This window comes from Lycium barbarum, chromosome 2, assembly GCF_019175385.1.
Source record: "Lycium barbarum isolate Lr01 chromosome 2, ASM1917538v2, whole genome shotgun sequence".
Classification (NCBI taxonomy): domain Eukaryota; kingdom Viridiplantae; phylum Streptophyta; class Magnoliopsida; order Solanales; family Solanaceae; genus Lycium; species Lycium barbarum.
In genome coordinates this window covers 149,206,138-149,222,979 of record NC_083338.1, presented here as the reverse complement: position 1 = coordinate 149,222,979, position 16,842 = coordinate 149,206,138, and the positions used below count along the sequence as shown (strand labels likewise).

The 16,842-nt window shown below is 36.0% G+C and overlaps 2 protein-coding genes across 2 annotated transcripts; both read right to left on the bottom strand.

Annotated features, from left to right (window-relative positions):
• Positions 1–364: 364 nt before the first annotated feature.
• On the bottom strand, positions 365–6,021 carry LOC132628040 (gamma carbonic anhydrase 2, mitochondrial-like). The gene is made up of 5 exons (XM_060343728.1): positions 5,822–6,021; positions 3,462–3,605; positions 2,127–2,252; positions 1,906–2,057; positions 365–1,029 (listed from the first exon to the last, which is right to left on the bottom strand). The coding sequence occupies exons 1-5, from the start codon at positions 5,934–5,936 to the stop codon at positions 745–747; spliced, it is 822 nt and encodes a 273-aa protein (XP_060199711.1). The 5' UTR covers positions 5,937–6,021; the 3' UTR covers positions 365–744.
• Positions 6,022–10,110: 4,089 nt separating this feature from the next.
• LOC132628039 (phenylcoumaran benzylic ether reductase TP7) lies at positions 10,111–12,419 on the bottom strand. The gene is made up of 5 exons (XM_060343727.1): positions 12,148–12,419; positions 11,900–12,034; positions 10,972–11,215; positions 10,606–10,809; positions 10,111–10,515 (listed from the first exon to the last, which is right to left on the bottom strand). The coding sequence occupies exons 1-5, from the start codon at positions 12,328–12,330 to the stop codon at positions 10,349–10,351; spliced, it is 933 nt and encodes a 310-aa protein (XP_060199710.1). The 5' UTR covers positions 12,331–12,419; the 3' UTR covers positions 10,111–10,348.
• Positions 12,420–16,842: the final 4,423 nt, after the last annotated feature.

The following is a 16,842-nucleotide window of genomic DNA, read 5'->3' as shown; positions in this document are numbered from 1 at the left end:
CAGATTCAAATCAGCCAATCATCTTTAGCTCTCTAATATTTCTATACAATACATTATTATGGAAAAAGACACTGTATGCATATTATATTGGGATTTCCACAGCTAGCATGCCTTAGGCCCAGGTTACTGATTTTCCCACATGCAATGTGCTACTTAGTCTTAGATCTCCATAAAATATTGAGTATTTAACAGCTTAGAAGGTCATAGCATGGCCATTAGGAGGAATCTCAAACAGTAGAAGGGTTTGAAGAATATCAAAAAGATGAAGAGAATTTCGTGCACGATAGAAATTTGCTATCCAAATGATACTCTTTATCAGAATCAAACACAATTAAAGTCGTTTAAGTTATAGCACTATTCCATCTGATTAGGAAAGTCCACAAGAATGGCATTGCCAACAGAAATGCTTCAACTGATAAGAAGTAATTTTAGAATGTGCTGTCAATGTCTTATGTTATTCCAAGTACAATTTAGCAATTTCATCTATGAAAACGATTTCTGAGTTACAAGCACCAAATGCATATGGCTTCTGAGCGTAATTAAGTTCCTTTTCCAAGCTGAAGAAGTACCTGGGAAACCGGAGGCAAAAGTCTTAACTACAAGCACTGACATAGCGATGCTACCCAACAAGTTTGGTATTATTTGGAAGGGCAACAACCAATATCCATGATTATCCCATACAGATGCTCACGGGGTAAAATAAATCTCTGGAAAGCAAAAAGGAGAGTTGCCTGGGCACAAATCTTATTGGACAACACTCTTTGCAGCCTTTTCAGGGAGAATATTATCAGGAAGTACAAGCTCGGCAGGTGTTTCACGGACAACACCAATCATAGAATCATATTCCTCATCTTTTTTGGCATACTTCTTACGAAGCATCTTTTCAAATTCAATTTCATCAAAGGACTTGGAATTCTCAGCTGCATGAACACGAGCAAGGTTACAGTAATTGGTTGCCGACTGGGCAATGAAGGCTATCTCTTCATCAGTTAGCTTCCTCAGAAATTTAGCTGGATTGCCTGCCCATACCTGTGTCATATAGAGATTCACGATTAGATGGTGAGAGCAGACGTAAGTCCGTTGAATCATAGCTATTTGCAGAAGAAGCCAAGCATGACGTTGCTTTGCGCTGAATGTGGAATCCAGCTCATCACCATAAGGATTTAGAATGGAATGAGAACAAAAGATGTAGCTTGGTAGACTTATCAAACACTGGACAGTCTTAAAACCTCCTTTGCACCCCAATCATAGTACATAATTAAGACAGTTGGATAAGTCAAAATTTATAGGAAAATGTAGACCAGTCAGTAAGCCATAAGTTGGCAATCAGCATACTGTCAAAGTTTCAGTCTCATATTCACATTACTTATGACTTTGCAACATATAAGCAACACTGTTGTATCTGGCCTATTCAAAATAGCATAGCAAGCAACAAAAACAGAATGACATAGCAAGACGATTTTGCAATAATACAGGCGATCAAACAATTCTCAAGTGTAATCCACAAGACGCTGCTTTCTTTACCCACTTTCTTTCTTTCGGGACAAAATAGACTATAACTTTGCTGTACAGCAGTGATGAACCCGGAAATTTAAAGTCCTAATTGCAATCAAGAACAGATAGATAAGGGCAAGTTCCTATATGATAATATAGTCTTGCCCAATGCAGTATCTAATAAAGACAAGATCCAATCATATCTTCGATATCTTTGCTTCTCTCACGCATCCTGTGAATCCCACAAAAGAAAGAGAAAGTCCACAGGTATATGCCTCATGGAAAGAGTAGAACACCTCAGTGGAGTTTCACCCACCCAAGGCATTTTAGCAATACCTCTACCACATCTTTTAAACAGTGAACTTACTGTAAGGAAATCACTGGTGATGAGGGGACTAGTGGATACCATACCTCTCCGGAGGGGATCCTTGTGTTCTGTCTCACAAGGGCTCCTGCAGCAACCATGGCATGTTTCTCTACATGGACACCATCAAGCAGTGTGGCTCCCATACCAATAAAGGCCTCATCCTCAATGGTGCAGCCATGTACAACAGCACTATGACCTACAGATAGCTTAAGTCACTATCCATAAAACCAAGACAACTGATGCTAAGGTTGACTTGAATGCTTACCAACAGTGACATTGTTCCCTATAATGGTGGGAAGCACCTTTTGACTTATATTTGATTTGGCCACATGAACAAGGGAGTTGTCTTGTATATTGGTACCACATCCAATACTGATGTTATTAACATCACCTGTAAAAGAGAAGGCACATAAAATTGAAAATATTGCATGCAAATCTGGAAAATTTCTTGCCGATTACAATCACTCCACACAAACAGATGCTGAAGTTGTTGGCGATATAGTTGTGAGACCTCAAATAAGAGCAGGGGAAGCCGACGTGTCGAAATGGGTCACGTATGACAGTATGAGAAATGAAAATTTTCCCCAAACAGGTTGGACGGGGACGTGAATAACCCTTCCACACCTCACATATTTGCTGATTGTTTATGCGATTAGAGAAAAGGTATATGTACTAACACACTCAACATATACATGTGTAACACAGGGCTTTACCTTACGTAAAATTTGAAACAAAATTATATAAATGGTACTTCATGCATTTATTCAAAGTTCCTCCTACTTGTAGGAGTTGAAAAGAATATTATATCAGGGAGAAGGAAGGAGGAGAAGATATTTGCTCCAGATATTATATACAAAAGAAGATTTCACTAAAGCGTATTGTCCAATTCTCCAAGCATGAAAGATAGAATTGTCAGAACACTCTCAGCTTCCATTTTGTGGACAAACAAAATGTAATACTCCTTCCATTTCATTTTATATGGTGATGTTTGAATGGGCGAAACACCTTCGGCACATACTAAAAGTAGCCTTAAAACTTGTGGTCTGAATTATCCCATGACATTTCTATGGCTCTAAGAACATGTAAACTAAGAAATTTAAAGTTAAAGAATTTTCAAATCATTCTTTTGGAACATACCAATGAGCCGCCCATTGAACCGTTACAATTAATGTTCGATTACAAAGAGAAGGAAAGGATCTTCAGGAAGTGGGTTTTATGATCCGAAACTAGTAACTCGGACATGAAATTGTTCAAGTTCCAACTTCCAAGAAGCCCCCAAAATAACATTCATTCGCTGATCAATTTTCAAATAGTTTGTTTTAAATTAGGAGCTACACTAATCATTAAGTATTGCACATAGGGAAGCTTCAGTACCCTATGTTAACTGTCATATGCAGGAATTAAGGAAAGAATATAGAAGGCCAGTGAGCAACAAAAAATTAACTCTTATTTTCTAATGGGTAGCATGCACCATACCAACTTCAATTTTTTATGCACTAGAATGGGGGTCTTTATCCCCCCCCCCCAAACAAAAATTCAAAAGGATGTTAACAATTGAACGCACCATTCAACAATGACAATGTTATGATAAAATGCCTACCTCTTAGCACACATCCATACCAAATCGATGAATTGCGCCCGACACTGACATCTCCGATGACCGAGGCACCTGGAGCTACAAAGACATCCTTATCCACCACTGGAGCTTTATCAAATATGTTCATAAGAGTCCGATGCCTAGACACTGAAACATAGAAAGTGTAACTAACCAAGCATAAGACCAAAATTTAACCACTCAAAAGGAGTCTAATTACTGCTAAATAACATACATATTATTTCTTTTCTTTTTTTAATGAGAGTGAGGGTGTTTGAGAAGGCATATGAGAATTGTTGCATGAACACTCAGTGAGGCATAACTGGAGCAATTCATATGAGAAATAAATAAAAATCAAAATAATGCATCAACTATGTTTAACTATGACTTACCACGAGTTCATACACACTAGCATCTGATACTAAACAGACACGAGTATTGTAAGATCAGAGTACATAACACTGACTATTATCAGCACTCAACAGATATCAACAGTCTACAGGTCGATCTTTTCAGAACATCTGAAGAACAAAAAGTGTCAAGATACTTCTCTGGTATGCATACAATTAACGAGGGGTTGACCTTTTAGTCAACATTACGTGACCCTCAGATTGTCTGTCTTCAGTCTTCATGCATTTGTCAATATAATGCAATCTTTTTAAGGTTACCTGGATGTACATTTTCTGCTTAATTAGCCAAATTGCTCCTACATATAGGTTAGCATCAAATGTTTAACCAGATACCAAGAACTGCTTTGCTGTGGACCTTTGGAGATTCTTTTTATTTCCTTGGAGGGGAAGGGGGGTGAAACCAGATTGGGAGATTTCTTTTTTATTTTTCATTTTTGTGGAAACCAGCTTGGGAGTTGGGAAACATAGAATATGCAACACTATGTTTTTTTGGCCCCTTCAAATATAAACAGGTAAGAGAATAGGGCTCTAAACTGCGAGGAAAACTATAAATGAGACCTGGAGAGAGAGGCGCATTGAAGGTTGTGGACTACTGGTTAGTGACAATAAAGTGGATAGTTCGTCATATTATAAATCACATCCCTCTCCTTGTACGCATATTATGTGTTTTAGAAGAGAGAATGCAGCAACTAGAATGGCAATAAAGTTCTCAAGTTATAGTGGAGGCTAGCAAGAATCCGCACCAAAATTTCCACTTCAGGTCCTAGTACAATCAACAACCAACGGATAAGAAATGGACCTTGGACCTAACTCAACCCTAAAAGTTAGTTCATGAGGTGTGGATTCCCCAAAATCATATAGGGAGCCCAATTCCACATCCTACAATAATACGGGGGCCTAACATCGGGTAAACTAAAAATTGGGATGGGAACCTTTGACACCATGATAAGAAATGGATTTTGGGTCTCACTCAATCCCAAAAGCTAGATTATGAGATAAGAAAAAACCATATAACAAACCAACTCCACATCCCACAACAGATGTGGGACAACTTAAGACCACCTTTGTGATCCTTCCTCCATTTCTAGGAACAGATATTTGAATCAGCAAAGTTCTTGGTGGGCATACAAACTGGCTAAAGTCTAAGCACCAGTAGTCCTTGAAAATCTGCTTAATATGCAGCTAGAATAGGGTGATTTTATGTCGTTAAACAGACAGGTTTTTAAAGAAAGTAGCTAATTCTACCGACATTTAACAGCTTCCCTGCATTGATAAAAGATAGCACCACTCTTATAAGCGCAGGTGGTGCTATCTTTTAGGATACCAGCCTTCAAGGCAATCTCCTCCATTTCTGATGCTTTACAAAGACACTCCTTACATATTACATCTTTCGTTCGCTTGTACTTCATTTACGCTTAGCATCAATTAAACTAAAACTACAGAAAATAGAATTCGAATAAGCATTAGGGTATGGATACGCGTTAGAACCCACTCCAAAATGCCTTTTCCGATTCTCTTTCCTAAAGCATGACTTCATAAGCGCTGAACACCCATTCCAAAGACAATTTTAGGAACTGACCCGAAGAAGACATGAGAACTACAAGACAGCTTTTCAGTTTTCACAGTCTCAATAAGAATACTACTCGCACTATTCGAGGAGTCACACAGTGTTTCTTCGACTAGATTTTTTTCCATATAAAAGTTGGGATTTACAATCTTTTTTTTTTTTTTTTGGTTAATGTATAAAATCATTAATGTAATTCCTAACCATGCCAATTTATTAAAGTTAGGAACAACAACAACATACCCAATCAAATCCCACAAAGTGAGGTCTGGGGACCCCCGCCTCATGGTGGTAGAGAGGCTGTTTCCGAGAGACAGTAACGCATAATTTATTAAAACATAGATGCAGCGAAATAGCAGATTAGATCTGGGGTTAATGGGAATATTACGTACGGTGTTCCTCTATGTGGGAGCTGCCTTGAAGGAGATTGCCAACGCGATCAAGGGCTTGACCGGTCTTACGAACGATGGCTCCAAGGGAGTATATTGCTTTCCCTACCGTTCCCATTCTTTCTTTCTTTCTTTCTGATCAAGAGAGACGACTGGTGAGAAATGAAGGCTTTCCACTCAGTAATGGTGGTAGGGCAGAATGGAGATTACCCACATCCCTAGGGCCTCCTAAGGGCAAATTTGGTATCAAGTTTTCTTCTATTTTTTTTTTTTGACTTTTTAAAGAGGGCATATTTAGCAACAATTTATGTGACACTTTGAGATTCAAATTATGTATACTTTAGTCTATAATTTTAACCATAATGACATGAGACGAAATTGCAACTTACCGGATAGTTTTTTCATATTTAAGTTTTAATTTTAATATATTGAGTTGATCTAATTCAAATTGACTTCAAAGATTAATCAATTTATCTCTCAAAAAATTAAAAGTGTCACATGAATATGGGCGGGGAGCGGTCCAACTTTGTCATCCATCCAAAGTTTGTGGGGTGGGGGTGGGTGCAAATATACCCTACCATTACAATATTGGTCCAAGCATGCTCTATTTTACTATCAAAATATTAGTTTTCCAACATGTAGGCATTTTCACAAGGTAAAAGGGCTAAATTTTCCCCTAAACTTTGTGAATCTCGGTTACCATGCATCATCACTCTAAAGATTGTACTAACAATTAATTCTCTCAACTCTCAAAAGCATCGCTTGAAGACTACCGTCACTTCATCAATCATCCCGATGACACTCACAAAGAGAACGCACCAACATTTCAAACAAAAATCATTATATTAAACGATCTAAGTCACACCTTCATCTTATCATTTTCCCCTGTCACCATTTTACTCTATCGTAAGATTACCTTAGCCATTGTAACCCTAACTTGACCATTGTTGCAAATGATTTAGAAGCTAAAGTCGTGCAGATGGATTTCAGGCGAAATAATTAAACGGCATAGAAGCTAAAGTTGTATCGATTGACCGCCAATGTTTTTTACCGCACAAGGGTGCTTTAGCACTAGTGTAAGAGTTGTCGCCATGCGATAAAAGGTTATGGATTTAAGCCATAAAAATAGCCTCTTTCAAATGTGTAAAGTAAGACCGCATAAAATAGATCCTATGTGTGATCCGGCCAATCTATGGATCTCGTTCATAGGGGTGTACAAAGAAAATCGACAAATCGCACCAAATCGATAATCCGAATCAAACCGAGAAAAAAACCTGATTAGTGGTTTGGTTTTAAAAAGAAAAACCCGACCACCATTGATTTGGTTTGGTTTTAATTAAAAAAAAGTCAAACCGAACCAAACCAACCCGACATTACATATATAAAGTTTAATAAATATTTAATACATAAAAAAATCTATTTATAATGTTATTTATAAATATTTTGTAAAATTTTCATAGTTTTTGTCTTTTAACGTATTATTTCAAGCTTGGACTTTGAATTTTGAATGATCAATAAGTTTTATAGCCCATAGATGTCAGTAACTCAAATAAAACCCGACAAAAAATCAAATCAATAGTAATGCTAACAAAAGAAATTCAATTCTAACATTATGAATGACAATAATTTTGGATATCTATTATTAAGTTTTATGGTTTAGACGGTGAAAATATATAACTTAATTTTATTTTTTTCTTTAATATTTAGCCATGTAATTAATAAGTATTAGCCTTACTTATTTTAATATGACTTAGTACTTTTATATTATGATCATTTTCTATATGCCTTATACATTAACAGGATTTATTATAACATGACTTAGTAGTTTTAGATTATGATCATTTTATTTTATGCGATTTCATTTATTTTTTTTGTAGAATATTTTAGGACAATGTCATCTCTCATCTCACATTTGTGTTATTTTCTTAAAACATATCTTAATTAGATAGTTGTATCTTACTATGACTAAAGAAATATTTGAAGTACAAGTTATATGTTTAGTATGAAGACTTTATCGAAAAAACCCGAGCAACCAGAAAAACCGACAAAACCCGAACTTGGAAAACCCGACTTTTGTTGGTTTGGTTTGATTTGATTTATAAATTTTAAAAATCCGATGCAGTTGGTTTGGTATTTGAAAAATCCAAACCAACGCGGTACATGTACACCACTACTGTTCATAATGGGAGTCATGTGAAAATGCAACACTGGGCCGCCTTTTTTATTTTATTTGGTCTTGTGCAGATTTGCTTCTCGGTGGTTCATATAGAAGTCCATACAACCTGTGCTATCGGGGCAAAGTTGTTTGCAGCTCAATTCTCATTAAATTTTAACTAACATAAATATGTGTTAATTTGAAATATATTGACAAACATATTTCAAAGCAGAAAAAAATGGAAACTTGAATAGCTCTCTCAATATGAGTTTAATGTTTATTTGAAGGTGTAAATTTCGAAGATAGGCCATGTGAATACATAATCATAAACCCAATTGATGTAACAACTTCCTAACAACTGAAAAAATGACAATGTTATCATCATATATGCTATATAGTACTTATCTGGCTTTTATTACAAATGGGGTTTATTTATACTTATCATACACGACAAATTGGGCATTATTCGTAGTAGTTTGGAATACTTTAGTATCATCAATGTGATTAGTTCATAAAACATGGCCAGCTAAGTAATTACAAGGTCTTCTTGCAGTACCTAACGACTGCATAGTTTTGCTACTACATAATATCCTTCTTCCAATGACTTTCTGAATATTCTCTCTCAAATGAGTGGAAGAACAATTATCTTGATTTTATTCTTTTGGGCTGTTCTCACCATTGTTACCCCTGTTCTAGTCCGTTTATCAGCTACTGCAAAAGCCAATGGGGAGTTTTTTGTTATCAAACATACAAGTAAGAATATTGTTATAATGTTACATCACTTACTAGACATATAGTCTTATCAAGTTTGAAGTTACCGATCTCTCTTTTTGCAGGTGACCTTAAGGAGAGACTGGAGGATGGCAAAGTGATGGGGTTGTTGCCAATGCCAAGGCGGGCACTTGTCGCGGCGGCACCACCTTTAGCACCGGCGTCGGGGACATGGCTGGCCCCAACACGCGGACAACGAGGTTAGGGAGATGAAAATCACTACCAGAAAATCGGTAATTCCCGACAGATATCCCCTCGAAATTTGGCTCACCGATAAGGGTTCCCTGTCAGAAAAGCTACCGGAAACGTTACCAACTAGCCAAATTCAGGCTGAGTCCATCGTGAATTTCCGTCGGAAATTAATTATTTTCTTGTAGTGAATGTTGTTAAGCTATTACTCATAAGCTATGTTGTTCGGATACTTAAAAATGTTATTGCTCCATTTGTTAGATTCTTTGAAAAGTAGTGGATTTTTAGAGGATCGATATATATGGTGACATTTACGGAGAATTCGAGCAACATAATTTATAAGGTGTAATAGTTTATAAGGTGTACATGAGGCCATTGAAAAGTGAGGACTCCATTTTGGTTCAAGAAATTGAGTGCCCTTTTCCAAATTGTTAAGGCAGCCCCTCTTGGGCATTGAGACAGGGTGGTTTTTGCATTATTTTGGCAGGGGTTGGATGGACATGTATGATTTGTGAATATATCTACAGAGGGTACAGCAACAATTCCATTTATTAAAGTACAGAAGCAATTGGTTAATTCTTTTCTTTTTTGGTTCAACTTCTTTTTCATTTGAATTTTCATAGTTTCATTCCCATGTAATAATAATGGCAATGTGGATTGATGAAGTTTGAGTAAAAAGAAAGGTTTACTCTACTTAAGAAAGGATCATCATCCATTCTAGATTGATGAAGCATATTCTTCCTAAGACAAGTTAGGTAAAGTTGGAAGGTTCCCCTAACTAGTAGGGAAAAAGCAGAGGAACTTCCTGTAGTATGACCAAAGCATGAAAGATAATGGCAGGGCAATAATTCACCCATTTCATCATTTTCACCAAATTGACAATATTCTTCAATCCCTATGTATCAGCTCATCAGCTATTCGTTTGGGATACTATTACATAGATTCCTAACGGAATAAATGACGGGGATAGGTGGCAAGAGGAAGATCCGGTCCTCCCCTGCTCTGAATCATTCTGAATGAAGGGTTGGTAAACAAAATGGAAAATATATGGTGAATTTTATGAACGAGTGGGAACTGAAAGTTGGATGCGTTAGTTTGAATTCTTTAGATTTTAGGGCAAACAGTCCGTTGATTATGTTCCATACGCTATCTGAACTCATAAGAAAACTAGAGAAAATTGAATAAGTGAGCATCATATATAAACAGCAAAAGCAAAAAAGACACGAAACATCTTCCATTTTCTGTAGTTCCATTATAGTACTCATTACGGATGGTAAAAACAGACTTTAAACATACTATTCAACATGTCTCTGATGACACTGTTAACACACACTCCTAGTTCCACACAGAATAGCTGAGAACACTCATCATCTAACAATTTATTCGACTGATCGGAGACATCAAACATGTAAAATTTAGACAAAGTGACCAAGGTACTCCTCCACAGTGGTGTACTCGACATCTGGATAAAGTTCCGAGGCCTCAAACCCAAACGATGGCTCGATCTCAAAATTGGTTTGATCACCCTTCACAAATGTCGAGTGGTTGATTGCTAGTATGATATTGATTGGCATTGGAGATGCTGCACAGTACACAACATACAATGTCAGGATTACCAACGCTAAATCAAAAGAAACAGTCTTAACTAAGACGAATGATAAAGTTTACTGACTCTGGATGTCCTTGAGAATTTGCTCCTCTGGAACGTAGACTTTCTCGAGAGTTTTACCAATCAATTTCTCCCATATAGCCACAAGCTCGTTGAACGATAAGGTGTTCTTGGGAGGCTTGATGTAAAGGGTCTTGTTCAGCGTTCTCAGATCATCAACAGCCTTAATGGTATAGGTGCCAATATCATGTTCTTCATTGAACACAGCTGTACAAATAGAACAAAGCAGAAAAAAGTAGTCAAAAGATGAGACATTTAGATTCTCAAAAAAAAAAATAAAAAAAAATCAAAATAACTATTAGTCATGAACTTGTCCTGTTGTCCCGTATGGCAAATTCAAAAAGGGATGAGGGATTTTTTTCCGGGTACCTTTAACATTTCCATCTCCGGGAATGATGACTTTGTCTCTGGGTGGAGGAGGAGCAGTGGCTCCTGGCTGGACCAAAGTTGGTAAGAAATAGCCAGCAAAACAGTTGCATGCGACATAAGTATAAGGAATTCCTTCAGCCTCAATAGCTCTGCGGATTTGGACTTTCACAGCAAATGTAGACTTTGCTGGCTCCACAGCATTCAACTTATCGACATCCATACCAAACTCCGAAGGGAAGAATCTCTGAAATTATTTAAGTATAAGATAATTTGGCTCTGTGAATATTATTATCTAAATCATTTTCAGATCCTCTAGTGACATTATTTGAGGCATTTACGCGAACTTTCTGCATACTTCTGTCATACACATGGCTATGCAGATCAAGATGTTCCAGTAGGGGCACGTTAACAGTTAGTAATCCAACTCGTTTTATGTGTTAAATCAACGAGACTAATACTCTCTTAATTTGAGGTTATGTTGCTCAGACTCTCCAAATATGCTGCCGCACCCGTGTTGGATCCTCCAAAATGCACAACTTTTGGAGGATTCGACACACACCTGTCGACATTATTGAAGAGTCCGAGCAACATAGATTTGAGGTCCCTTTGATATTAATCCAGGTTCTCTAATTCAAATGTGATCTATAAATTCAAGAATTTTCCCAACAATTACTGTAGTTATCAAGATTCTCACACGACAAAGTACTATCAATGAGAACTAACAAATAGATAGGATCCCTCCATCCTTAACCAGAGGTCTCGGGTTCGAGCTCGCTAGGGAGGGCTTCCCCTTAAATGGGCATTATACGGAGTGTAGGCCCCAATGTGGGTACAGAACAGCGGAGGGGAAACCAAAAGTACAGATATAAATGACAGACTACTCATGCTAAATGGATACTCAAATAATGAAAAATATGAAGCAATTAACCTTAATATTGCCAGCTTCTTTGATAGCAGCAATGATCTTGACTTGATCTGCCAATTGCATCGAACCCACTGTTGATATCACTACATCCACTTGCTTCATAGCCTTCACTAAGCTCTCATGATCATACAAATCACCCTGTTCAAAACAAGAAAATTAAATACTATACTTATATGCACAATTTATCTCAATCCTTTTTCTTATTTTTGTTTGCATAAAAGGAAATTAAAGAATGCACCATTTGTACATACATTAATAATTGTGACGCCCAAATTCTTGAAATTCTCAACAATTTTACCCTTAACAGGGTCAGAAACTGTGCTTTCTCTAACCAAAGCAAAAGTGGGGTGTCCAGATTTTGCACTTGCTTCCACTACAAATTTTCCAATATAGCCAGTTCCTCCAATGATCAGAACTTTGCTTGTCTCAGCCATTTGATCAAAGTTAAAGATTTGAGTGTGGTGCAGAATTTTAAAGAGCCTTCCTCAAGAATTTGGTTGTGTTGGGAGTATCAAGTATGGTGAGGCAACTTCATTTTTATACACTGAGGTAGGGAGCTGTAATTACCAAAATGACCTCAGTGTTCCAACTAACCGTCTAACTAACTTCCTTTGAGGAGAAACTACCCACTAGGTTAGGTAAAAGGTCATATATGGAATTGCCAATTTGGTAATGCATGTAAATCACTGCATTGTAACTTAGAAATGAATAAAGCCTGATATGAGGATGAAAATGATTCAATGCAGGTTATTGGCATTACCTCTAAAGCATTGAAATTTATTGACGTTACGTTGACATAGAGTGATGGTGTGAGAATGGGAAATATGTGAATGTGATCACGTCTAGAGCAATATTAAAAAACCCCACTAAACCATGACTTTCGACCCTTTTTCTTTGGGTTGAAAATGTGAGTGGCTCGAAAGAAAGGAAATGAAAGAGAAATTCAAATTTGCTTTATCTTTGGGTTGAAAATGTGAGTGGCCCTAAAGAAAGGAAATGAAAGATAAAATCAAATTTACTTTGGAAGTGTGAGAACTGAGACAAACTGGCTGACAGACTGCTGAACTACTATTGGGGTTTCCAGTAGTAATAGTTGAACTAACCATATGACCTCCAGAGGCGGAGGGTACTCTAAAGGTGACATTTAAATCGAAACTTAACATTGGGTCCGAGTATGCAAAATTCTCACACGGAAGCGGAAGCTAACAAAATGCAACAATAAGAAGGCCGTTAAATCGTAACTTGCGGCCTTACACGAAGAAAGAAACTAATCAATCAGAATTGAGATAGGGAAGAGAAGCGAAAGAGATTGATGAAATTCGAATTTTGCATTTCACGGGGAAAAATCATCGGGTTTTTACTGAATTGTCAATCTTGATCCGACCTTTAACCTTCGGTCTTTCTTGTTTGTTGTTTATTTAAGGTTTTAGTACATTCATTAAAGAAAGTATTTGAGTATCAATTATAATGGATGCTTGACTAAATTAATCTTTTCCTTAACTGGGTACTAGAGTACTAACGATTATATGCTTTCTTGGAACAATAAGTAGTTTTGGTCATGTAATTTGGAGCTCAAATATGAAATTTTGATTTGAAATCAGTGTTTGCTTATGACATTTGAACAGAACGTCAACTTCAATTTGAAATTTTGATTTCAAATCCCAAATCCTACTAAAAGGCTGAATTTCATTTTCAATTTGTTTAAAATTTAAAACTTGTCCCACAAGTTTATATATTTTACCAAAAAAGAGCCATAATTTTAAATTAGCAAAGAAAGACCCATGCTCGACGTGAAGAGAAAGTTTGTACCATATGGAATGATAATATTAAAGAATAGCTAGTTACTACTATTGTGAATCTTTGTAAAATTATGTGTATGTGAAAGTTTGTAAGAATATGTAATAGTAAGCATTTATTTATAAGAGTAACATGGAGATATATGATTTGTTAATGCGACATCTTAAGATATTCTAATACCTTGTTTATGAACAGTGGTTCGCTCATTTGGCAAGATTATAAGAATTGAGGAAGTTTTGATAATTTTTACAAGTTGTGGGATTTTTATGTTTATGAAGAAAAAAAAAAGTATAATTTTTGAAATCCAACTTGCATTCCAAGCAATTTTCAATTTCAAATCAACATTATTTCAAATTAAATCAATAATTATAAAGTTACGATTTACTTTCTACTCTCTTTTCTTTCAAATTATAATATGTTAGTTACTTCTTGTGATGAAAGCCGAAACATCTCTTGTGGACTAAACAATGTAGACGTGCGTGTTTGCTACATGGCAAAATCCGGTAGCTTTTAGCAAATTCCAACAATGATGTAATTGTGTTACTCTCATTAAGTTTAAGGGGTAGTGTGGACCTGAAATTGGTTCTCTTCACACTATGTAAAGGGAGAAACAATTTAGGTTGTGTTTGATACGGACGAAAATATTTTCCACAAAGGATGTGTTTATTGGCCATGTGAATACTTAATCATAAATATTCAATAGACGCAGTGCCGGAACCAGAACTTTTATTAAGAGGTGTCAAAATATAAAAAAATAAATCCACGAATAAGTCAAGAGGTGTCAATATGTAATATATATACATAAAAAATATTTTTAGCTAACTACACAGTGTAATTTTCCGACGAATCCTAACAACCCAAATAGAGAAAATAATAAGATTATCATCATAGTATCTGACTGTTATTACAAATGGGGTTATATTTATACTAGGGGTGCATCTGGTGGTTCGGTTGCGTTTTGAATGTTTTTGATTTGGTTTATCGGTTATCGATTTGTGGATATGCTAAACCGTTATAGAACCATCAAGATATCAGTTATCGCAGTTATTAATCGTTAACAGTTCGATTATCGGTCTAATCGTTAATGAAGTAAGCCGCACTAGGTAAAAAAAATCTTTTATTAACCACTGAAACCTACTCAACAGAACAAACGCGAGAGCTTCAGTAAGCGTATGTAGCAAGATTCACATTACTTAAAAATATAGTGGTATAACTTTGCATAAATACTTTGAGAAACTTGACCAAGAAAGGTTTCACTAGTTGTTTGCATACTTCATGCAACCTTATAATAAAGACACTGTAACTAGTCGTGATCTTATTTAGCAAATTATTTAACCTCATGAAGTAAAAGAAGTATGTAAGTTTTCATCAAGCTACTACAAGCAGCATAAGTTTCAAGAAGAAAAGGCAAAATTATTATTTGTAATTTAATAATTATTATCGGGTTATCGGATAACCCGTTAAGAAAACCGTAATAAGTTGTTACAGAAATAACCTGTTTAAGAAAAAACTAAACCGTTACCGAATCATTAAACCAATAACCCATACTTTGCCGATAAAATAATCAATAACATTTTTTTCGATTTGGATTATCGGTTTGGATTCGGTGTTTATACGTATCATACACGTCCTATTCGGCATTATTCGTAGTCGTTTGGAATATTTTAGTATCATCAATGTGATTGGTTCCTAGAACATATATGGCCAGCTAATTAAGTAATTAAAGGTCTTCTTGCAGTACCTAACTACTTCACAGTTTTGCTACTACATAAAATTCTTCTTTCAATGTCTTGCCAATTTGGTAATGTAAAGTACTTCGAAATTTTGGTGCATGTCATACATTGACATTGAGTTATCTTGTGAGAAATGGGAGTATGATCACATCTAGAGCACTATCTACAAACCCCACCAAACCGTGATCTCGACCTCTGTCTCATCGAAAATGGCATTTCCTGGAATTTCACCAAGAATGTTTTACTCAGTTTTTAATTTCTCTTTTTTTATTACACAAGGAAAGAGGAGAATGGGAGACAGTGAGAATTAAATTCATGACGCTTATCATGAGAATTTTTTTACTCATATCACTAAATAGTATTTTTTCGATTCACTTTTACTTGTTCACTATATTAAAAATAACGTTTCATTTTTATTTTTTCACTTTAGCATGTCAAGATTTGTTTTTCTTCATGTTTTACCCCTAACATTAATTACTTATTCCCCAAATTATTTTTCAAGACTTAAGACTAGACACCAACCAATATGATATTATCGTAAAGTATACACTTCAATTATCATTTTCCATTGTGGACAAGTAAAAATAAAAGGAGGGAGTAAGTTTTCATATAATTACTCAATTTTCGATCTTCCAATGTTGTAACCCCCCCCCCCCCCCCCCCCTCCTTTTTTTTTTTTTTGGGTATTTGTTTGTTTTTTAAAATTTGTGTTAATTTTTAGGTCATCGCTTTATGAACTTACACTTTATCAAGACGAAAATCATACTTTTATCTATTCCTCCAGATAGTTTGAAATTATTCCAGAAATCACTATTGTTGGGTAATGCCAACATTCTGATTGTAGGGTGAGGTCAGGTATGGGCCGACGATGGATCGGGTTGGAGTCTTGGTCGAACATGTATGATGCTTGCTTGATGAGCTTGATTAAGAAAAGTTATGCCCTTACTATATATCATGGTCGGAACGCAGGGGTTTATCTGAACCCCCTTCGTCGAAAGACTCTCTCTATATACAAGGTCAAAATTATTTTTTAGGTAGATATAGCAGATGACAAATCCCCTTAGTTTCTTTCTACGTTTATTTCTTTATATTTTGAATCCCCTTAATGAAAATTCTGACTCCGCCACTGCTTACTATCAGGCATCAGCATTGATAGGGTTCCTAAAATTGAAACTCTAGGAATCACAAACACAAAATAAATGCGGAATTAAAAGATAAAGAAATTTGGAGATGAGAAGGGAGAAGATAGAAGTAAGACCCAAATTAGAAGAGAATTATTAGGCAAACTTGAAAATAAGTTTCAAGTCCTCCTAACATATTCTAACAATTTGAACCTATACTATTTGAACATCAAGGCAAGACAATTCAATTGAAATCCACAAGTGAATAACTCTTCACAAAATTCAAGGACAAGGT

Bases quoted from the DNA above. Each gene is read 5' to 3' on its own strand.
- LOC132628040 (XM_060343728.1), bottom strand. From the start codon at position 5,936: ATGGGAACGGTAGGGAAAGCAATATACTCCCTTGGAGCCATCGTTCGT. The intron at 2,253-3,461 runs GTAGGCATTTTA...TCTCTTTTACAG, and splicing joins GTATGGATGTGTGCTAAGAG to GTGATGTTAATAACATCAGT. The intron at 1,030-1,905 runs GTATGGTATCCA...TATATGACACAG, and splicing joins CAAGGATCCCCTCCGGAGAG to GTATGGGCAGGCAATCCAGC.
- LOC132628039 (XM_060343727.1), bottom strand. From the start codon at position 12,330: ATGGCTGAGACAAGCAAAGTTCTGATCATTGGAGGAACTGGCTATATT. The intron at 11,216-11,899 runs GTTAATTGCTTC...AAATAATTTCAG, and splicing joins AAGAAGCTGGCAATATTAAG to AGATTCTTCCCTTCGGAGTT. The intron at 10,516-10,605 runs GTCAGTAAACTT...TGTACTGTGCAG, and splicing joins AATTCTCAAGGACATCCAGA to CATCTCCAATGCCAATCAAT.